Source organism: Streptopelia decaocto, assembly GCF_964273445.1.
Source record: "Streptopelia decaocto genome assembly, chromosome: 6".
NCBI lineage: Eukaryota > Metazoa > Chordata > Aves > Columbiformes > Columbidae > Streptopelia > Streptopelia decaocto.
The window spans coordinates 30,095,737-30,118,291 of record NC_138660.1 but is presented as its reverse complement, the minus strand read 5'-3'; the positions used below and the strand labels follow the sequence as shown (position 1 = coordinate 30,118,291).

The 22,555-nt window shown below is 41.9% G+C and overlaps 1 protein-coding gene across 10 annotated transcripts in view; it reads left to right on the top strand.

Moving 5' to 3' along the window:
- Nucleotides 1-19,766, top strand: part of PIKFYVE (phosphoinositide kinase, FYVE-type zinc finger containing) — a gene marked incomplete at its 3' end in the record, with an annotated part of 62,632 nt that extends 42,866 nt beyond the window's left edge. For 5 of the 10 annotated variants that reach the window (XM_082055634.1, XM_082055625.1, XM_082055628.1 and 2 more), the window contains 21 exons: nt 1,443-1,614; nt 2,971-3,149; nt 3,629-3,742; nt 4,631-4,739; nt 4,852-5,006; nt 5,535-5,625; nt 6,433-6,493; nt 7,052-7,195; nt 7,358-7,478; nt 7,863-7,991; nt 8,584-8,679; nt 9,393-9,476; nt 9,955-10,046; nt 10,690-10,854; nt 11,436-11,495; nt 11,885-12,061; nt 12,749-12,852; nt 13,078-13,206; nt 14,481-14,742; nt 16,048-16,122; nt 17,069-19,766. In XM_082055634.1, coding sequence (XP_081911760.1) covers nt 1,443-1,614; nt 2,971-3,149; nt 3,629-3,742; nt 4,631-4,739; nt 4,852-5,006; nt 5,535-5,625; nt 6,433-6,493; nt 7,052-7,195; nt 7,358-7,478; nt 7,863-7,991; nt 8,584-8,679; nt 9,393-9,476; nt 9,955-10,046; nt 10,690-10,854; nt 11,436-11,495; nt 11,885-12,061; nt 12,749-12,852; nt 13,078-13,206; nt 14,481-14,742; nt 16,048-16,122; nt 17,069-17,184 — 2,635 coding nt within the window. Of the gene's footprint in view, nt 1-1,442; nt 1,615-2,970; nt 3,150-3,628; nt 3,743-4,630; nt 4,740-4,851; nt 5,007-5,534; nt 5,626-6,432; nt 6,494-7,051; nt 7,196-7,357; nt 7,479-7,862; nt 7,992-8,156; nt 8,217-8,583; nt 8,680-9,392; nt 9,477-9,954; nt 10,047-10,689; nt 10,855-11,435; nt 11,496-11,884; nt 12,062-12,748; nt 12,853-13,077; nt 13,207-14,480; nt 14,743-16,047; nt 16,123-17,068 lie in introns of all 10 variants that reach the window. The other 5 variants (XM_082055633.1, XM_082055627.1, XM_082055630.1 and 2 more) reach the window with 4 other exon arrangements.
- Nucleotides 19,767-22,555: the final 2,789 nt, after the last annotated feature.

Genomic DNA, 22,555 nt, shown 5'->3' with positions numbered 1-22,555 from the left:
GTATCCTAGTAAAGCTTACCACTTACATCTTTTGCTCCTTTGACTTTATTATCATGCTGTAGTGAAACAGGACCTGGATTTAAGAATCCACTTACCCATGCTCACTTCTGACAAGCAAACACATCCCCTGCTTTCCCACTTTGGCCTTGTCCCTCTTATTTCCATTAATGAGGAAGTGGAAGAGATTACAAAACAAGCCATATGTTCATAAAGGCAAATATATTCATTTAGCACTTTCTCGTAGCAATTAGGGCTCTAAGGACCTAGGTAAGAGTCTGAGCATGTATTCCGAATTGCTGTTTTTTTCCAGATGAGCAGCTGCACTCATCTGATGTTCTGAAGTTCCTATTTGAACTTTCATACAATTTCTGGAAAAAATACCTATTCCTTTAGTGTTATCTGAAGGTCTCAGAGTAACGCTTTGTCATATCTACAAGGTGACTAATTTTAATGGTCCAGAACACTTTCAGCCCTGACAAAGTACTGTGTCATTTATTTAATCTGAGAAAGGTGCTAGTTGTTACATTTCAGTGATAACCAGCACTGCCAGAACCCCATACAGATTCTCAGCAGGCTGTGAAGCTGGATAGGCAGCCTGTGTCTCCTCAAAGGACAAGATTGCTCTGTTCTCTCCATTGGCTACTTGCAGTAGCAAAATGCTCTTTACGTTCAACCTTTTCTGGAAGAACAAGTATTTCTGCTTGTGCTGATCAATGAGGAGGAGCTTAACTGTCCACTTTTCTTGTTGCTCTCTGCTGACTAGCTAGTGTGTGCTACAGTGAATGCTTCTCAATCTCTATGGTTTCAGTAGGTTTTTTTCTTTTTTCCATTAAGTAAGTAGGGTCTGGGCTTTTATAGGCCCTTTCAATTTTTGAAGAATTGCCTATTTCACTTTGGTACCAAAACAATTCAGCTTTTATTTTTTTACTGTCAGTCTCTGACTTAAACCCATCCAAAGAAAGGTCATGTTTTTTTCTGTTTAAAGATGTTATCTGGCACCATTTTGCTCACCTCTTCCTTCAGGAGCTGAAACGTTACCATTTTGAAGGCTCTTTGGCACGTCTTTGTACTCAGTAGCCTTTGCTACACTGGCAAAGGGGTCTTCTAATTTGGTGCCAGGGGCTTCCAGATGCCTGATCCATATTTTGTGGACTGTATGGAATATGTTGGTAGAAAGTGATTCATTGTAAAAAGATTATGAAAGCAACCAGTATCCCATCGCTGCTTTTGGGACTTATACAGCCATTGCTGGCAAGGGAACTTCCCTACACACTGCTTCTAAATGAGTATAATACAGTTCGCTCGGTAGAAACAACCTCTGCTAAAGGCTTAAGAAACTTGTACAGTAAAGATAAATAGTACCATGATATTAGAGATGTTGAGTTGGTTCTTCAGCAGTGCCTAGCACATGATCATTCACATGTGTTGTTTCTCTCTGTAAGGCCCTCCTACCAATGCCCCAGCATGTTCTGTGAAACACCGATGGTGCACCACATCCGCCGCTTTGTTCATGGGCAAGGCTGCGTGCAGATTGTGTTAAAGGAGCTGGACTCCCCAGTCCCTGGGTACCAGCACACCATTCTCACTTACTCCTGGTGTAGACTGTGCAAACAGGTAAGGATATGGACTTAAGAATCATTGTTGTTCCCCTTTAGTATTCCCATTGTGACTGGCCTTGTATGAAAAGGCAGTTTTTTTGAGAAAGTGTTCATCTCTGGAGCTGTGGCTAAACTAGCACAAAACCTGTAACTGATACAGATGTTCTCACTTACCTACAAATTCCTCTTGTAAAATTGGGGCTGTTGAAGGTGAAACTTCTTGTGTTAAGTAGTACTGTTGGGAAGTGTCCAACCTTGCTCTGAGAGGGTAGGTTTAAGTGAAGCTGAAATATTGCTGGAAACTGCTTTCTGACCCACGGGAAGAATGGAGTTGCCCTCTTAAAGGTGAAGAGTGTGGTCCCTGCCCTGCAGTGAATCAGTACGAGCATCAAAAGAATGTGTGTATGGGGAAGGGCAGACACTGAGACCTACTGGCTTAGTAACTGGCTAAAGCCACGTGGTATTCTTTGATCTGCTGTGGACTGGACGGTCTGCATTGCGTCAGCATGATGTCTAGACTTCCCGTAGTATTCATTAGAAAGTAGGTAAAATCATTCATTAGAGGAATGATAAATTGCTTTAAAAAACACGAGATAGTAACACTGTATATTATCTGGAACTTGTTCTGTAATTTAGCTAAGAAAACATTACTGACTGGATACTCATCTCGAGCTAAACATTGTAAAATTTAAGAGCCTTTAAAGAGACAAGAACAACACTTAATTAAAAAAGATTCATACAGTGCCTGACATGCAAAACATCTCAATTACCCATGTGGATGACTCATTTCACCTACGTATGCTGCCTTAAACATGGGTGTTGGATGTAAAGATACCTGGAGAAAATTAATGTAATTGCTGAAGGCAAGCCCCAAGCTGCTGTGTATACACCTGTTCTATAACCTTTTATTTCCATGTGCTCCTGTAAACACTAATATCTCTGTGGCAATTATGTATGTATGAAGCAGTGGCTACTCTAAGCTTGTAAGCGCTGCTGAAGTTGAAATATAGAGCAATACCAAGGTATTTGTAGCTGAAGAATCACCAGGGAAAGAGTATATGATGAAACCACTGCTGCTCAGTGGGTTGCTTGGAAATCATCTTTATGCAGAGAAATGGCATCCCAGATACATCAAGGTTATGTTTGTACCTCCCCAGTTTATCACTTGTCATCATCAATTAGCAGTTGTTTATCCAATTTATTGTAACTATGTGTTGGCCTTAGCTGTGCAGAAATGCTGTGTTTATTGTTGAGTGTGTTTCAGGGTCATGGGCTCTTCAGGTACTAGAAATACTAGATTGCTCTCTAGGTTAGCCTGACCTTAATCTTGGTTGAAGGATGAAACTAAGACACTTGGTTTTCCATTTTTCAGGTGACACCAGTTGTTCCTCTTTCCAATGATTCTTGGTCTATGTCTTTTGCAAAGTACCTTGAGCTGAGATTCTATGGGCACCAGTACACTCGAAGGGCCAATGCGGAGCCTTGTGGTCACTCCATTCACCATGACTATCACCAGTATTTCTCCTATAACCAGATGGTGGCATCTTTCAGGTGAGGTCCACTGCTGAAAACTTCCTTCTCTCTCTAGTACTGTGTGAAGCATAGAGCTCCAGTAAGGATTCATCAGGCCTGTCCTTCACTTCGAGTATAGCATGGGGTAGCGTATCTGCACGAAAACCACAAGTGCAGGGTTGCGTACTGGCTTACAGGGTGCATTGTGGGTGCTGTCACTGTCCTGGATGGGGCGGGCAGTGTTCCCAAGAATGGGTGGTTCCAGTTCGTGATACAGAAGGAGAACGCTTTTCCCTGTCTAATCTCAAACTTCCATAATTTTCTTTTTGCAATGTCATCTGTGGTTTTCCTCTTTGCCTAGGAGATAAATGAACAGGGTGTTACTCCTAGTAAAATAACTAAAGCCCTGGACACGTTGGCAGTGCCCCTATTCATATAAGGGGCACAAACCGCAATATGGTGTAGAACTAGTACTGTGGGGGTGAGTTTTGTTAATAACTGTTGTATTGCCTTCTCAGCTACTCTCCAATCCGGCTGCTTGAAGTGTGTGTCCCACTCCCCAAGATCTACATTAAACGGCAGGCTCCATCAAAGGTTACTATTTTGCAGGATCTCAAGGATTTCTCTCAAAAGTAAGCTTTGTTTTTAATGCCTTCCTCAGCTTATTTGTAGTTTGGACTTGTATTAGCAGAACACAAAACTGGTTTTGGTAGTATAGATAAGACTTGCTAAATATTAATTTCTAATACAAAAGTAATGGTTTTAAACTCATTTATATGTGCTTCTAAGGGAGGGTGATACAGGAATCTTCTTTATTACCTTTGCCTCCTCTGTCTATACTAATGACTCACCTTCTCATCTGGTAATAATTCAGCTTAAACACAGCCAGTAGAAACTAAGATTCTTCTCTTTTCCACCTCTGAATGTTGCACTGATATTTGAGTGATGTAGCATGTTTCTGAATTATGTTGCCAATAGCCACTGAAAGGTTGACTGTCAGCTGGTGTCTAAAGTGTCACCTTTTCTTACTAAATGCCTTCTCAAGCACAACTGAAGTATTCCTAATTCCTCCTGCTAGTATTAAAAGTGGAACAGGGAAGGTGGTCCTAGAAGGCTTAATCTGAAAGCTGCAGCTAACACTATGTGCCCTTACCCTAACATTCCTTTTTGAAAGATCTGACCAAGTTTAAATCCTGTCTTCAGCCCAGAAAAAGTGCAAAAGCATTGCTCAAATGTATTGTCTGAATAGAACTGTTTTCATTATATTGGTCATGTGGCAACTAAACTCTGTACTGTGTTGGAGACATTGCCTTTGTTAACTGTTGAATATGGCAACAGCAGTCAGTCCAGTATCTTCTTGTCGTCTTCTTGTATTCAGTGGGACAACCTACGTTAGAAGACTGTCATATATCATCTTTTGTATTCTTAAATGCTAACCTTAACACATTCAGACTTTTACTAAAGAATGTTGAAGGTGTTCCAAGTAGTCACAGCTTAACTCTTTGCACCCCTATCGACAGGGTGTCACAAGTGTATCTTGCTGTTGATGATCGCCTTGCTTCTCTGAAAACGGATACTTTCAGCAAAACAAGAGAAGAGAAGATGGAAGACCTCTTTGCCCAAAAGGAGGTAATGGACTGTTTCTGCATCAACAGGCTGTAGGCTGCAAAGTGTGTGGAGAAGCCACTTGGATCTGGTGTCACCTCTGGTCACAGAACACTGACAGTTTTTCTTTTGGCAGATGGAAGAGGGAGAGTTTCTAAACTGGACTGAGAAAATCCAAGCGAGGCTGCTTTCATCATCGTTAGACACTCCTCAACAGCTGCAATCTGTTTTTGAGTCTCTGATAGCTAAAAAACAAGGACTTTGTGAGATGCTACAAGCATGGAATAATAGGTAAGAGGACACATGTTGGAATCATGAGCAACACTGATATTGTGTTGATTACAGAAGGGAAGAAGTTCTTCTGTACTTCCTGTAGTGCAGTTGCTATATATAGTGTTTTATGACAACTTGTGGTCAGTGTCCTCTACTGGTTAAGACCACAGAGCTGGTGGATTGAAGCAGAAAATAATTTTGAGGCCAGATAATAAAAGTATTATGTTGCAGAGGACAACTTAGATCTGAGAGAAGAAAGTGTTGTTTGAATAAAGGGGGAAGAAAGGGGAAGAGGGAAGGATGGGAACACAATTAGTAGGGTAAAATTATCTCTGAGGTAAAGAAAATGTTCTGCTTTTGGCCATTTGAAAAATAGCTTTGACACATATTAGCAATCATCTGTCAAGACTTGTGAAGGCATGCTTGGCTCTCTTCTAGTATGGAGAAACTTCAGAATTTGTGCCTTTCACAGCTAATAGCTGTAACATATTTTGATTCATTTTTCTCTTTTTGTATGTGTTTTGTTTTTTTTTTTTCTTTTTTAAGATTACAGGATCTCTTCCAACAAGAGAAAGGGAGAAAAAGACCATCAGTACCACCCAGCCCTGGGAGACTGAGGCAAGGTGAAGAAAGCAAGGTATGAGTAGCAGGCTAGAAGCTACTTGAACTTCTTTTCTGGGACAACACAGTAGTCTTAAGACTAGCTTCAGTTTTACTGCATCATGTAGTTTTCAGCTGTAAAAGCTGGAATTGTGTGTTAGTATGTGTATCTTTTTTGTGTATCTTTTCCTAAAGATGTGAACCAAGAGCAGAAGAAAACAAAGCACGAATAGGCTTTGATCGTTGTCTGTGGCGTTGATGTAGTGTTAATCTGAATATCAACAGCAGAGAGCTGCGTTCGTTGTCAGGTGTATGCCTAGATAGGAAGGAGGTCACCTTGTTAGGCCTCAGGCTGTTGCCCATCAGGTTTATCCCTTGTGAAAAAGAAAAGGCAAAAAGTATCAGGAGGTGCAGAGCAAACAACACAGGAAGGACTAATAGCGAATCTGCAGGTTCATCTCTGTTCTGTGATTTGGCTTTGGAGATGTATAAATAATCATTGAACTGCTGGATTTGCTCTACTGCGTACGTATGTGTCCTTTCCACTTAACACACATTTGTCACGTGCTAGAACGCACTTAACCTTGATCTAGCAACAAGTAGGTTTATATAGAGGAAGGGTGTACTCTTCAGAGCAGCATACAGAGATGACAGCAGTCATACGCATCTTGTGAAGTTGAATTGCTCTTGCCTTGTCTTTTCCCTGTGGTGGCAGATGCAGTGACAGTGCAGTGGGTGGGAGCACTCTCTTGTGGTACATCTGCTTTTGCAAGTGTTCCACAGAGGAAGGCATACAGCCAGAAAGAGCTTGACATCAACATTGGTATTTTGTTTTTCTGCCTAGATCAGCAACATGGACGCTTCCCCACGCAATGCTTCTCCAGCACTGCAAAATGGAGAGAAAGGTCTGTTTGTGTGTTTATTTATTTATCTGGTTATTTTCCTTAGGCTGCCAAAAGAAGATTGTTGTAACCCTTTACCTAACATAACACAAGAGCCTTTGTCAAATTTGACAATTTTGAGAAAGAGTGAACCCTGCTTACTATTACAAAAAGCCAAGTCTGCTTCTAATATGAAGCTGAATTACTAATGATACTACACTGGCCAGCAAGGGTTTTCCTTTGAACTTGAGTTTAAAAATTTTCAGAGGCTTTCTAAATAACTGAATAAATATATGGAATTTAGGAAATGACCCGCGTCTCTTCTGTGAAGTGGTTATGGGTGCTGAGAGGCATATCAGCAGTTTGTGGGAACTGAAGGTAATGGATATAAATGTATGCATCTTCTGGAGCTTCTATGTGCTACAGCGACCAGACCACCTATTCCTTTGCTCTGGGTGGCCTTACCTGCTTTTGAAGTAAAAACTTCTTGAAAGTAGATGCTGGTGACAGCTTAGCCTGAGAGCAAGCGGTGCTGCTTCTGCCAGTCATGTAAAATTCTTTCTTCTGTCCTTGTTCTCTCAGAGGATCGTTTCCTGACTGCTTTATCAAGTCAGAGCTCCACAGGCTCCACCCATCTTCAGCTGCCCACCCCTCCAGAGGTGCTATCGGAGCATATGACTGGTGCCAACACGCTGTCTGAACAGGATACAACAAGCAGCTCAGAAGGTATAGTTCAATTGTGGTCGTGTATTCTTGCTTCTCTGTGTCAAGTGTTTGAGATCCGTTTAGGAAATGGCAAATCTGGTAACTGTGGTCTGCAGCCTGCCTTCTGAATTTACAATTTGAAGTTTGGTATTGTGATGCAGACTTAACTTACCTCTGTTCCAGATGTGTTTGATGGACACTCACTGGGATCTACAGACAGCCAAGTGAAGGAGAAGTCTACTATGAAAGCTATTTTGGCTAACTTTTTACCTGGAAACAACTATAACCCCATTCCATTTCCCTTGTAAGTACAGCATAGTATATATGATGTACAAAACTAGCAGCCTGATCAAATTGCACACAGAACCCTGCACGCTTCCTCTGCTCAGTATGTAATTTAAGTCGTCACTTGGGTTTGCCTCTGAGTAAGCTATAGAACTTTCTCAAGGCAAGGTTTTCTGTGTCCTTTCTAGGTGTTTGTAGGTTACCTGCTTGTCTTATTAATGCACCCTTGTGCATATATGTTATCAGTTTCTCCTCCTCAGAACTCCTGTGGAAGGAAAAGGGGTGGTGTGGAGGGGGGAAAACAGTGCCTTCTAACTTCATTGCTGCAGGGAGGGAGCAGAAGTGTCCTTCTGTAGCAAAGACTCACTAAAGCTACATGCTTGCCTCTTGTTTTTGCTTCCAGACCTCTCCCAAGGGTTGGACTCAAATTGGCATTGTTTGGGTGTAGGTCAGGTTCAATGGCTACTGCATGTGCCCTCAAGCCCCCCTCTCATGTGAAAATGGGCAGGCTGGAAAGTCTTTCAGCTACTTGGTCTGCGTGCTTTGTAGTGTTTCTTGTTTGACGTGAGCCTAACGTTTGGCAGCCTGACTTTAGCTTCTTAATCCTACCCCTGGGGCAGCAGTGGAGGCCATGGGCTAATGAGGTGAAATTAAATGACTGGACCCTACAGAGAGTAAAACAAAATCAATCTTACAGAAATCCAGGAGGCTTTTGGGAATTTTCTGTGCTAAACTGCCTGTTCAGAAAAGAATCCAGGTTTGTCCCCAAACTTCACTCAGCAGGCTATGCTGCAGGACAGTCAAAATAACCTCAGGCAGGTTTTGGTGCCATTAGAAACAGCGGCTGCTAAACAGAAATACATTCTAACTTGGAGCTGGTCTTCTGATATAAGGAGCTTGCTTGAAGTGCTAATTGTGCTAACGTGTTGCCATTTAGATTTAACCACATAGCTCTGAATGTGTTTGTTGGGAGCTGATCTGGGGAGCTTTGGTTCCATGCTGAGATTTACAGCTTGTGGCTGGGAGTGCAGTGATGAGATCTGGGTTTTGACGAACACTTAACCTTTACTTTCCACAAACTTTTACAATCTACTAACAGCCTCCTTTGTGTTGTTTTCATTTAGCGAGCCAGATAAGCACTACCTAATGTATGAGCATGAACGTGTGCCTATTGCAGTCTGTGAGAAAGAACCAAGCTCCATCATAGCTTTTGCTCTCAGGTACTGGTGTGATTTTGCTGTTCATCTGACACATTTTTTACTTTTGCAGCTTTTCTGTGCAAGGAATATATAAATCCTAGTGGTAGGGAACAAGCATGACAGAATTTCTTCACTTAGCTGTGTTGAGAGTTTCTGCCAGAGCTGAAGTTCTCTTCTTTTACTACTGAGATATGGAATGTAGATTTTTTCCTACTTGCAGCTGGATTTTGGGCTTTTCTTGCTGAACTATAGCAGACAAAAATTGTGTAGTGTGTTCCCTGTAATGTGATATTAGAGAAAGAACTGCAACTAAACTTTGCTCAGCTTTCCAGCCTGGAGGAAGTTCAGCTGAGCTAGGGAACAACAGTTAACTACTCATACTGCAGTCTGTGCCTTGCCTGCCTTCAGATGGGGCAGCTCTTGAGACACCTCAGCTCACCAAACCAACTGGTGCAGTAAATGCTGGGGTTTGTGTCTCAGGAAACAGCAGGCTGTTAACGAAGTGGGAGAGGGAGAAACAAGGAGGAATTTTTCCTGTAGTAGGACCTAGAGCAGCTTCTGTTCTAAGGGAGCCAAATTCCAATTGTAAGAAAAAATGAAAGGAAGGGTGTTTTTCCTACTGTGGGCTTTTGTTTCTGGTGGTTGTCTGTGAACTGAATCTTTGGGTAGTTTTACAGAGTCTCCCAGCTGACTCTTTTTTTTTCTTATTTTTTAAATTTTCTTTTCCCCTTCAGTTGCAAGGAGTACAGAAATGCCCTGGATGAGTTGTCCAAAGCATCTCTGAAGAACAGTTCTGAAGAAGGACTACAGCCAAACAGGTTACATGCAGGAGCTACAGTACCTAAAATGTGGGAACAAGCCAAAACTAGGATGGGGAAAGACCCTCAAAATGTGCCTCTGTTCAGATCTCTGCTTTCTGATGGATTCTAACACATTTCATGTAACCAATAGATACTTGAAGTAGCTGAGTTTCCATGTCATGCTGGGGACTGTGCTGGCTCCATCACCCGATTCCTTGGCCATGTGCGTGGCAGGGATTACTGGGCCTGCTGACGTGTCCTGTGGTGATGGATGGAACTGTTGCTATGGAGCCCTGAGAGGTTTTTCTCAGAGAGGTGGAGAAGCACAACTTTGCAGAGTCCCACACTTTGACAACTTTAAACTGTATCCTCTGCCCTTAGCAGTATGTGGTGTTAGGCATGGAGGAGAAATAAATGGACAGGAGTATAGCAATAGTGTCTTGGGTGGCAGTATTTGTTGGACTCATTACTTTTATTCTTTTCTTTCTCCTTTCAGCACGTCAGACAGCAAACCAAAGAGCAGTAGCCCTGTCCGCCTGCCTGAGGCTAACGTGGGTTCTTCAAACCGCGGTGCAGAACCAGAACAGCGTAAGACCGTTTTGTCAAAATCCTATCTATGGTACTAATCTCAGCTCAGACTTGAGTCCACTTAACCTGGTTTCTGGCTCTTGTGAAAGTTAATTTAGAACAAAGAAAATGCATTCAGAGTTAAAACTCTGACTAGTCTTAGAGTTGACTTGATGTAGAACATCGGGGGGTGTGTGTGTGTTTTTTGAAGTCTGTGCCTGTGGTGGCTTTCTCCGATTCTTAGCAAATCAGGGAATGATAGCCTGATCTTATATGTTATGATGTAGTGAACCTTGGGTGGTTTTTTGGTCTAGCCTGTTCAGTGCAGTGATGCCCATGTATCCTGACCTTTTTTGGCACTGCCCTGTTTAAAAAATGGCAGTTAAAATCTTTTGAAATGGAGAAGTGAGCTTCTTACTGTGTTAAAGATGCTCACATTTGGTTTGTGTTTTCAAATAACATAGTGTTCCAGAATGCTACTCAGAACACTAAATCAGCTAAAATTATGGACCTTAGTATCCTGAAGACTAGCAAATGAGTTACAGTTGAATGGCATCACTCCTCCAGTTAGAACAATGAATGGAGAATACTCGTATGAGTCATGCTTTTATTAAACTGCCTGTGGAAATGCCACAGCAAACTTCTTAATTCCTTTTCACTGTAGCAAAGAAACCGTCTGGTGTTTTGTCTTTCTTCCGTGGCACGGGAGGGAAGAGCCCAGACCTGTCCTCCCAGAAGAAAGAGACCTTACGTGGTGCTGACAGTGCTTACTACCAGGTTGGGCAGATGGGCAAGGAGGGAGCAGAAAACCAAGGAGCAGAGTCTCAAGGTACAAGGCTCAGTCCATCTTCTGTCTTAGACTGTTATTTCTCACCAAATCCATTTGTACTTGCAAGGCCCAGAATGCATTCCTGCTCAGACTTTTTCAACAGTCCAGGATTACTCAACATATATTGAAAATGAATTATTTGGGCCTCAAATGTAGATTTCTCCTAAAGATACTGCTTTGCTTTATGAGAAGAGTAATGGGGTCTTTCAAACCATGGTGACTGTAGGAGCATTGAGTGGTCTGGGCTTGAATGCCTTTGGACTGAGTTGACTCTAGTCAAGCAGCCCAGTCTTTTGTCTTTGCCTCCTGTTTAACTTTCATTGCTTCAGCTCATGGAAAATGAATGAATGGAAAACAAAGAAAGCTTGTACTTATGTGTCCCATGAATAGCAGGGCCCTTCTAGCATGCATATCTTATCATACAATATAGCTGTGTCTCTAGTTCCCTTTGTATAGTTCCTTCTATATTCTTGAAAAAAGTAAATATTTTTCTCATAATGCGAGTTTACAAGTAGTATCTTACGTGGCTTTCTCAGTAAAAATAAAGAACAACCCTGACTGAATGACTTCTATGCCTTCAGATGATGTAGATGGAGGAGATGGACAAAAGAAACAGCTGGTGAATCCCCATGTGGAACTCCGTGAGTAACTTGAAGTCTTAGTTGACAAACTCCTTTCTGCATTTTTTCTTTGTATTGGGCAGGAAGGAAAAACAAACCAAGAATAGAGCAATGCAATTTCTACTTATTATAATCGATCTCTCTGCAGAAATACCCCATAACACTTTCTTTAAATTTTGTCTGGACACTTTCCCATGGCATATACTACGAGCTAACCTAAAGGGAGTTGACTTTCCTGATCGTTTTCCATTTAAATCATATTGGTTTAAAGTTCCAAAGTACAGCAGGTGTGAGACAGGAATGTTTAGCACAATAGTATTCTTCTAGACATTAGTAAAATCTCTGAGTGTCAGCTCAGGTAGTCAGTGAGTATTAAATGCTGTTATTGAGGAAGAATTTTGTTTTTTCAGAGTTTTCAGACGCGAATGCCAAGTTCTACTGCCGGATTTATTACGCTGGGGAGTTTCACAAGATGCGTGAAGTGATACTGGGGAGCAGTGAAGAGGATTTCATCCGATCCCTCTCTCACTCCATGCCCTGGCAGGCACGAGGTGGCAAATCTGGGGCTGCATTCTATGTGACTAAGGGTAAATGCAGCTTCTTCCTCCTTTGTAATTAAAGCATGATGTTTTAATGGGGGTGCTGGTTAGTGTGTAGTTAAATCCCTGATCACCTCTAGCCAGTTAAGTGGATTGTCCTGGCGTCTTCAACATCAGATTAGTTGTCTTTTTGTATGTGCAGGAGAACAAAATGTACTTGTGTTTTTCAGTAGTAGTAGCTAGGGAGGCCAGTTGAGCAGAAGGGTTGTGCTCTCTCAGGCAGGCTTCAGAAAACAAAACTTGAGTATAATTCAAGGAAATCTGGTTATTATAGGCACAGTGTTTCTTATAATCCCACATGCTGTAGTTGATTTTTAGGATTTTTTTAAACTGTGGCTGATTCTAGGCCCCTACTTAATCAAGTCTTGAATGGAAGGGTCTGTATGTGGTTTCTCTTGTCTGTGTAGGAAGTCCATATAGCTGACGAAAATGTAGCTTAGGCAGTCTCTTCTCCCAGATTTGCTAGAAAGATTCATGAAATCCAGAAAGGCTGAAATTCAGAATACATGAAGTAAGAAAGTTTCTAGAAATGAGCTTCTGTAGCCAAGCATTTAAGAAAATTGCAGTCCTTTAATTTTTCAAACCACTTGAGCTGTGTGACAGTCCTAAAGAACTTGCAAAGAATATATGGCTTACTGTATGTAACCCTGCTGCCTCTGTCTGATGTTAAAACAGATGATAGATTCATCTTGAAGCAGATGCCTCGTCTGGAAGTCCAGTCGTTCCTTGACTTTGCTCCGCACTACTTCACTTACATCACTAATGCAGTTCAGCAGAAGGTATTTTAAAAAATTGCCTTTTATTTTAGGCAGTGTCCTGTATTTTACAACTAGAAACAGTTTGCATTCACCCCTTTCATTTAAGTAAATGTCAGAAGGTGAAAAGTGGGGATTTTCTTGGGGTTTCTAAGCTGTAACACAGTCAGACAGAACAGTGGCACCTCTAGTATTGGATTGCTGACTGCCTGTACACAGAGATCTTACCCCATGTCTTCTCTTCATCAGAAACCCACAGCACTGGCCAAAATCCTGGGGGTATATCGAATTGGATACAAGAACTCTCAAAACAACACTGAAAAGAAGCTGGATCTGCTTGTCATGGAAAACCTTTTCTATGGCAGGAAGATGGCTCAGGTGAGAACCAAGCATCTGTTCCCTTGCAGCGCAGTTCTGAACCAGAGCAAGCGCAGGGTTACCGGGAGCCGTCTGGGTAACTTCAAACTTTGCTTGTGCTGCTCAAAGGTGACAGTTTGTGCCTGTTTCCTTGCTCTGTGATCCTCCGTGACTTCATGCCTACGTTGGCTAGTGCAGGCTTCAGTTTTTAGAAGTCTTCTTTGTCCCTGCATCTCTAGTGTCTGAGAGAGCATCGCCAACCTGATTAGGAAAATGTGAAACCTTTTTGCAGAGTTTTTAGAAGAGCTGAGATTGCAGGCTAATTTGTTTAGAAGGAAGATGGTGAGCTACTGTGTAGTGGGGGAGAAAATAACAATGTTTTGAACCTGCTGTTTTCTTTCTGAACTGCTTCATGCGTGGGACAAGATACAGAGTTCAGTCTTGTTCTTAGTAAAGTGACCTTTATGAGGCAATAGAATGAAGATCTTAAAATGATTGGGGAAAATTATCTTCAAATACAGAGGTGATGCTGAAAAGCTCAAACAAATGTCACTTATAAAACTAGATAGTATCAATTCTTTCCACCTTCCCTCTGAGTGCCTGGACTCAAACAAGATGTTTATGGGAGGAAGTCAACTGGGGGAATTTTATACAGGTGTGAAAGATATTATGGGTTTTCTTTTTGTTTGTCTGTTTTTTTTAAATCAGGAGAGTGGTCAGGAACTAGAACAGAGACCAAACAGCCTGTGGACTATATCCCTGAAGCTGGTCGAATCTTGACTGGACAGGGCTTGAACAACCTTCTCTATCAGAACCTGCTTCAAGCAGGACATGGGACTGGAGACCTCCAGAGATCCTTCCCAGCCTAATGATGGTCGCTATCTTGCCTTGCTGACAGATGTTTAACAGTTTTTCATGCACCTCCCTCTGCAGTGGCTTTACTTTTGTCAGCATTTGAGTCTGTAGAAGCTGGCCAGAAAATTGAGTTTACCCATACAATATAAAAATAGGGACACCCTTTCTCCCTTAAATGAGGCTAAATATTAGTGAAATAAGTCGCCTAAAAATTGTGAATTGAGGTGGCAGAGCTTTCATGTGGGGCTTACATGCTACTCTCCACTCAGGAAACTTTTTAATTTTGTAGTACAAAAGTGTTATTTGTTAACTGTGCTCTTCCTGCGGAGGAGGAAAGAGTTGCCCTGCTGTGCTGCCTTCTCAAACACTGCAGTTAGGTGTGTTGAAGTCTTAAACCTCACAGAACAAGGGGACAAAGTAGTGCTGTTCTCCATTTGCAGGTTTTTGACCTGAAGGGCTCCCTCCGGAACAGGAATGTTAAAACAGACACAGGCAAGGAAAGCTGTGATGTAGTCCTGTTGGATGAGAACCTCCTGAAGATGGTCCGGGACAATCCTTTATACATCCGTTCCCACTGCAAAGCTGTGCTGAGAGCTTCCATACACAGTGATTCCCAGTTTCTCTCCAGCCACCTCATCATTGACTATTCCCTGCTGGTGGGTCGTGATGATACCAACAATGAGCTGGTTGTTGGGATCATTGGTACGTTATATTTTATATTTTACTACTTCTAGCTGGTGAAACTCCTTTCTGCTGGTTTAGATGTTTGTAATATTCTTAGATGTGTACCACCAGCACAGAGATGTGTGTCAGGAAAGCTTGTCTTCTCCATGGTAGAATCCCACCCTCACCTGCCATAGGTATTCAAAGTGGAGGCAGGAAATCTTCTCTCCAGCTATTGGATGGGCTTGTGTTAGTGTTTGCACTATGAAGAATATATGCAGGAGGCATCACAGGTAGTGAAAAAGCAGTTAAGTTGGTGTTTAACCAACGCTTTGACTCCAGTTGAAGTAGGGGAGGTTATTTGTGTACTTTTATGTGTTTAAATTTAAGTTCAGTAACGTTTATGTAGCCATTGAAATTTCAATGAGTGGAGGGGATCCAGTATTGGTAGACGATAGCTAAACATCACAGGATCACTTGTGATCGAGTAGTCTGACCTATATATTGACGATGGTAACACAGTCATTACGTTGCCACATCCTCTGACTTGTGGCTGTAAAGTAGAGCCTCATCTTCAGACAGACAAACCTGTATTGTGCAAAAGACTTTGAGATAAAGCCATTTTGCAGGATATGGAAGTGACTCTTGGAAATGAGATGCTTGGAAATTAGATGCTCCAGATGAGATCTCAAGCCAGGAGCTCTGGATTACTGTTTTTCTGATAAAGCTTGAAAGATATTCCAATAACATTTCCAGTTGAGAATTGAAGTCCCAGCTACAAAGAATTGCAAGTCGTTATTACTTGCTAACGTTGCATACTTCTGAATGTTTGGGTAAATGAGGCGAGACTCTGCTCCTTCTATATATGTGGCTTTTTGCTGTCCTATGCAAAGTCTTGTCTGATTGAAGTGTATATTTTACATGATGTTTAAATCTAACAGTTCCTTCAATGTGGTGATAACAGCTGTTCATGATCCGAAGGGGCTTGTTTAACACAAGTATCTTCAAGAAGAGAGAACACACCTGCTGTATCAGACTATTGCGATGTTCGCTAAATGAAACCCTGAGAACTTAGAAGGTAGTTAAGCTAAATTTGTGGTGGGGCCAGAACAAAAAAACATTAGCTTGGACTGAGTTTGAATCTGAGGTCAGAATCTCTACCTATTTTAGATCCTAATGTGATACAGGAAGGTTCGGTCTGTGAGGAGCTGTGGAGACTTATTTTATTTGTAGGCTCTGTTGTGCGGGACTCTGGGCCTTGGGGGCACAGTAACGGTAGTTAATGCACAACCTGATATAGCAGATATGACACGCTCGTATGTTTATTTTTTTTTATTGCAACAGACTATATTCGCACTTTTACCTGGGACAAAAAACTTGAAATGGTGGTGAAGTCAACTGGCATCTTGGGAGGACAAGGTAAGTGCAGAATGAAAGCAAAACTTTTGATTGTGTTTCCTTGTTATCTGGAAGGTTCTCATAACTGTGCTGCTAAAGCCACAACTTTCCCACTGTGCAGATTTGCCACACTAGAGTAAGTTGTCCAGAACAGGGGAAGGAGTAACAAGCTTCAGAAAAATTAATATATTGATCTGCCTCCATGAGTGGCCCTTTAAGTACTATAATTACTGGGAAATGAGTAAATGTCATTTACTTATCAGGCTGTTCTTTTCTGTTTCTTAGTTACTGACTACTTACATACAAACTTAGTCATGCATACAGAGATACTGGCAAAAGTCTTGCTGCCTGGTTTCAGAAGATGTTTTCTGAGTCCAGAAAACCAGGTACACTCTGAGTTAGTGTGGAGGAATCCTTATCAAATGATTGACTACTGGCCATATTTTGAGGAGCTGAGGAGCTCTCTGTGTGGAATTGAGTAGAGGACCTTTTGTGCAGCATTGCCTGGTGTTGGCCACGTGTTAGTAGGAGGGCTGGAGCTAGAAGGGAAGGCGAACACATGATGTACCACTGCTTAGATGGAGAAGATGGAGCATGTCCGTAGAGTGACATTTTTCATAGGAGAAACTTTGATCTCTGCTGGAAAACATCAAAGACCTGTAAACAGAAGAACAGAAAAATAAACTGGTTAGGGCTGATGCAAAAAGCCTAGAGGGTCCTCCAGCTTCAAGTATCTCAGTTCAGGGATCCAGACCTTGAGCTGTCTTCTCTCCTAAATGCTTAAAATAAAAATTTTAAAACAAAACAAAACAAGGCAGCTGGTAATGCTTGTTGGTTCCAAGACCATTTCATGTGCTGTATGCCTTCATGATGATGCTGTCTGGTGTTGTAATCTCATGTGGTGTGTGTTTGTACTGCAGCATCCTCTTCAGCCCATTTCTAACTGCTCTTGACTCTTGTACATTAGGTAAGATGCCAACTGTGGTCTCTCCAGAACTGTACCGGACCAGGTTTTGTGAAGCTATGGACAAGTATTTCCTGATGGTGCCAGACCATTGGACAGGACTGGGCCTGAATTGCTAAGCTAAAGCCCATATTGGGAAAGCACAAGAGGACAATGACATTATAGGCCACTCTTTTCCTGTGGTCTGTCCAGCAGTAAGCAAGAGGATTGCAGTTCCATGTTTACACTGACCACGTGCATCATGTTGTGAAGTATGAAATTTGCTTTTTGCACTTTAATCCTCTCCTGGAGGCTGATAAGCAAACCAGCCTAGCTAAGGATCTGAGCTGTAAGGTACCACTGGAGAGCATTGACAAGAGACATTCCCTCCGTCAGTAGGGAAGGTGATGCTATCTCCATGTAAGAGCACTGAAATGGATACTTTCCAGTTCATGATGGTGTAGAAGAACCTGATCTCTGTAAGTCTTGCACTCCCTAAGCGGAGTTCAGTATGAGCAGCTCATGTTTCTGTAATGGACACGTGATACTACAAATGTGAAATAAACCCCCCGATGGGTGGGTGAATGAGAGAAGAATGAAGTCAATTCCTGAGTTCTGCTATTGTTGCGGTGGTCTGTAGTTGACCTGTTTAGGATCCATGAATAACTTGTCCTGCTTATGCTCTGTAGCTTCAATTTTTCCTGGGTTCTATCAACAGTATTTTTGTTAAAGGCAGCTCCACAGCTGTAATGCTGTATCACTGTATCTTTTAAGTTATATTACTGCAGTACAACTGTGTTTATCTGTCATCATTTCATTTTAGCTGAATCCCACAAAAATGGGTTTTCAGTCATCAGTGTACTGCACAACCTGAAACATATTCCTTCAATCCTAAACAGTACTTTGATCTGAATGTTGCCTGAATCCCTAAAAATACCCCCATTACCCTTTCCTTAGCAGAAGGCACTAAGTTGCTAGACAAAATGAAGCATTACTGCCTTAGAGTGACAACGTTCTCCTTAATGAAACCATCGTTCCTGGCAGATCACTCCGAATCCATTTCAGTTCCCCGGGACTGTCAAACAGCGCATTTACCTCATGGTGAAACTTGGCCAGGAGAATGTCTGTCTTGCATTCGTGACACGCTGATGAGAATGAGCATCCAGATCTCATCCCGCTGTGTAGTCCTAATGGAAAAACTGTTTCTTCAGCAGTATTAGATTTTTCTTTTTGCACCACTGAGATGAATGTAGTCATTTTTTTCTGAAACAAAACAAACCAACAAAGACCTGAACTAACAGGTATCTTGTATGATGGATAAGATGCGCAGAGATCTGTGAATCTCTGTTATGACAATAAGCACTTCTTTCCATTTTTATTAATTTTTACCTGTTTTTGTAGGTGAAGAGTTTACTTTTTAGCTCCACTATAATGTAGGCCAGTAAATAAGGTGTTTTTTTATGACTTTAAGAGGGAAGAATGCTGTCTTTTGACTTCTAGTCTGTAATGGAAGGGCTTCAAACAAGCACAGAGTCTGGGACAGCGTAGCTCTTTATGACCACCTGCTCATTCTGACCAGTTGCCTGGTAACGCAATCTTCACCGTACCTGTGGATTCAGCTGTGCATTTCGCTCACTCCTGTGTTCAGTGTTTCCTTCAGCAGCAGATGGTGCTGGCTCTGTTCAGGACACAGGAGAACGCCAGCAGGGAGAATTGAACTGCTGGCTCCAGAAACCACCAGTGCAGCTCAGGTCTGAAGAGTCATTGGTGTTGGAAGTCGTCACCCCACTCCATTGCAAAGCCCGGTTGGAAGATGAGCAGAGATGCTGACCTTGAAGCAACAGAAATGAAAGTATTCTCACTTCCTCTGTGCAATGCAATCGCTATTTCTGCGGGTGCGGTGTTGAAGGCTGCAGTGATGCGTGCTGTGGGAAGGCGACACAGTACTCCTTGCTTCCTCTTGAATCCCTCGGTCCAACACAGTGCATCAGGTACAGCTGGCACTTCTGGGACACGTCTTGCCTCCTGTGTTGAAACGCACTCTCAGGATGGCCGGCTGTGTGTGGGACCTCGTGTAATGAGGAACCAACCAGTCCATCAGCTCAATGCTGCTCTCATTTTCTGTGCTTCTACCTTCTTCCTTGGTCCATCGTTGTGAAAGAGCATGCCATGCAGCCTGATTCTTTTCTAGTCTCAGTTTAAGTTTACATGTGTTGTTCTTTCCCTCCTAGAGTTTACAGGGAAAAAACTTGACTTGCTTGACCAGCTAAGGTGACCCTACAGCAGCTGGTTAGTTATGTTATGTTATGTTATCTTCCACATTTGTCAGTCTGTGGATTGGTTGATGGAGCAGGATGTGGCTGACGGGCTGGTCCTGACCAAACTGGAGTGAAGAAGAGCAGACTGTTAATCATAAGTAACACAGTAGCTGCAATATCAACTGGAATTGAGACATTTTTTGGGTGCCACGTGACACAAACCTGTAAGCATTTCTAGTTCAAATCCTAGCAGCTGAACAGATCTCCTCAAACCATTCCCTTTTCAGAATAAGAGTTGTCCTGGCATTTCACTAGCTACGAAGCTGGCTGTCTCAAAAGGAGAGTGATACTTTGTGCAGAAGAGATCTTTGAGAGCTCCTTGGGGGGTGTTGTGTCCCTGCAGCATGCCTAAGGATGTCCTGGGGGAAGGCCCTAAGTATTACATAAGCCTTTTGATTAGATTTTTTTTTTTAAATTCCTTTATACCACAGGTTTAGCATATACATGTGTAAACAAATCCCAGTTGCAAATGAAGACTGCATTTCTTCAGAGCTACACTGGCTCTTCTGTGGTTTTGATCTGAGGCCTTGTGACAAATGTCTCAATCTTGTCGCAGTCAGAAGCGGTGACTTGAGGACAGTAGAATGCCTTGTAGCAGCCTAGTGACGTGTTCTGTCCCCAAAAGCACACGAGGGACTCTCGCTGGGTAAGTAGCTCTGCTGGGCTCAGGGGAGTTACTTGTGGAGTGGACGCTCCTCTGCGAGAATGACCAAAACCAAACGAATCACTCACTAGCAGGTGGCCAGACTGATCGTTATTCAAAGCACTTAATGTACCATAATGTATGTATTTCTAATCTACCTTGGTTCAGCTGTATTTTATAAAACTGATGTACTAAACTGTTTGAGAATAACTGCCTTGACTACTTGGAGAATCAAAATGTAATGTATATAGATACAAATAAAGTGACTAAAATGGACTTGAGTGTGTTCCCTGTGGTGGAGCAGTTGGGTCTCATAGCATCCCATGTGCTTGCTCTGCAGCGCTCGCTCTGTTGGGGTTGCCAGCTTTGTGTGCAGTGTCAGCATGTCTGCTGTGTCTCTGTGCCTTGCAGCTCGTCTCTTGGAAAGCAGCAGCACCTCTGGGCAGCTCTGCAGGTCAGCGGCAGGAGAATGTGCGAACTGCTGTTTGCCACGCGGTGCTGTGTGAGACAGGGAGGCAGGTTTGTCCAGCAGATGATGGTGTTGCTGTGTCCCAGTTACTCCAGGAGGTGGAACAAACTCCTCAGGAAAAATCTCCAGGTATTTCCATAGTCTTAAGGGGACTAGGTAAAGATCCAATGAGGTCTGAAAATTGTTGGCGTGTCTTGGTTGCTTCATATTAATTGGGTACATAGTAACCTTCTTTCTTAAAGCTAAAATTGATGTGTGATTTGTTCTGGGAATGGGACTTGGTCGTTATTAGAATATAAAGCTCAAAATCTAAAACATAAGGATTTTACCTGTGTTATGTGTCATCACCGCTTTTGCCAGATGAGTCTGAGTTCTTTAAGTATGAACTGCATCAGCAGCTGTCCCAGCATGGGCCGAGGGGGGGTGTTTCCCATTCCAGCTCAGTTGTATAGTAAGAATTCACCACAATTAACTTGTTTTTACTGTGTATCATATTTTAAAAAGCCCCAACCCCTACTTAATTAAGCTCTTGAATGTTTTTTTAAATGCTGATATTTAAGTAAGGTACATGTTCTCTTACAAGATGTGTTGGCTTGTGAAGAATACACACCAGATGTTAACAGGCATGACTGTTGTAGTCCTAGTCAAGAAATAGTCTGCAGAATACACTGATCTTATGCATTGATTTAGGAAACATTCTTCTTTATACCCAACTAACTAATTAATTTATCTTGGCAGCTGGGAACATATAGAGCACTCAATTAGAACTTAGAAAGTCAGTGGTACAAGGAGGTGTTTGTTTATTGTGGGGGGTTAATATCATGTTGATAATTTACCTTTAGCTGTTTATTATCTAAAGTGTGGTGGTTTACACATAGATGGAAAGAAGAAGAAACTAGTAGTGAATTCTAGCATAGAGAAGACCAAGGTTGAAAGTATTTGGACTTGTAACATGTTTTCAGATGTAAAGTTTCAGTAAATGAAGTAAGTTTGTTTTGTGCATTCCTGTTGCAAGATTTAAATATTAGAACATTATAAGTCTTTTTGTAACCTGATAAAAATAGATGGAACTTCCACAACTACTTAAACCTGAAGCATGTGCACAAATGGAAAAAAAATCAAACTTGTCAAGTTGGATTGAAACATCATCTTTCCAACTGCAGATGCTATAAAACCAAGATACTGCTTCAAACTTTTGCGATATTATCTCTATTCAATTTTTGCGTTTTAGCAGCAGAAACTAACGGGGCCAAATGTATCTTGGGAACTTGGTTCTTTTAATCTAAGGCATGAGAGCTCATCAGCTCAGTAACACTGAGGAGCCATTGGCCTTTTAATTAAAGTGAAGTAGGATGCCAGAGATACATTTTAAAGCCATTAGGCCACCATAGGTACTAGGGCACCTATTCTGCAGCAGATGTGTATCTTGTGTTGTATTACGTGTTGCCCTTTCTTTGGGCACATGTAGTTTGTTGCTTCGATATGTGAATTTGAAGGTTTTTATTTTAAAATATGTTTTGATACTTAAATTTCTTTTCAGTTACCAAAATACTACTCTAATTTGTTTAGAGATATGTCTGACAGTGGGGTGGGGCGTATATTCCAAAATAGCTGTTGACCAATATGATTCTTCACTGCGTTGTGAGATTTTTTGGGTTTGGGTTTTGTGGCTTGGTTGGTTTGTTTTAATTCTGAAGAATGAGGCAATGCTGACATGTCCGTGATGCTACAGGAGAAAAGGGAGGGACTTGGCTACCTCAAGATGTTCCTATTTAAAAAATAGGAACCACCTCACTTCCCGCCACCCCTTTTTCTTTACATCAGAAAGATGATAGGAAAGATAAGAGAGACTTCAAGTTGGAGAGTTTTAGAGGGTTTTACTAATGCTACTAATAAATAGAGAATATATAGAGAATCTATATATACAAAATATAGGAAACTACTCCTGAGTGCTTGAGGTGGAGTTGGTGTCACTCCAGCAGCAGGAGCTGGGTGTGTCCTTAGAGGCTGGAAATACAACTCTGCATTTCTTTGTATGGTTAGGAATAAAGGTAAGATTTTTCTTAATGCATTTCCCCTAA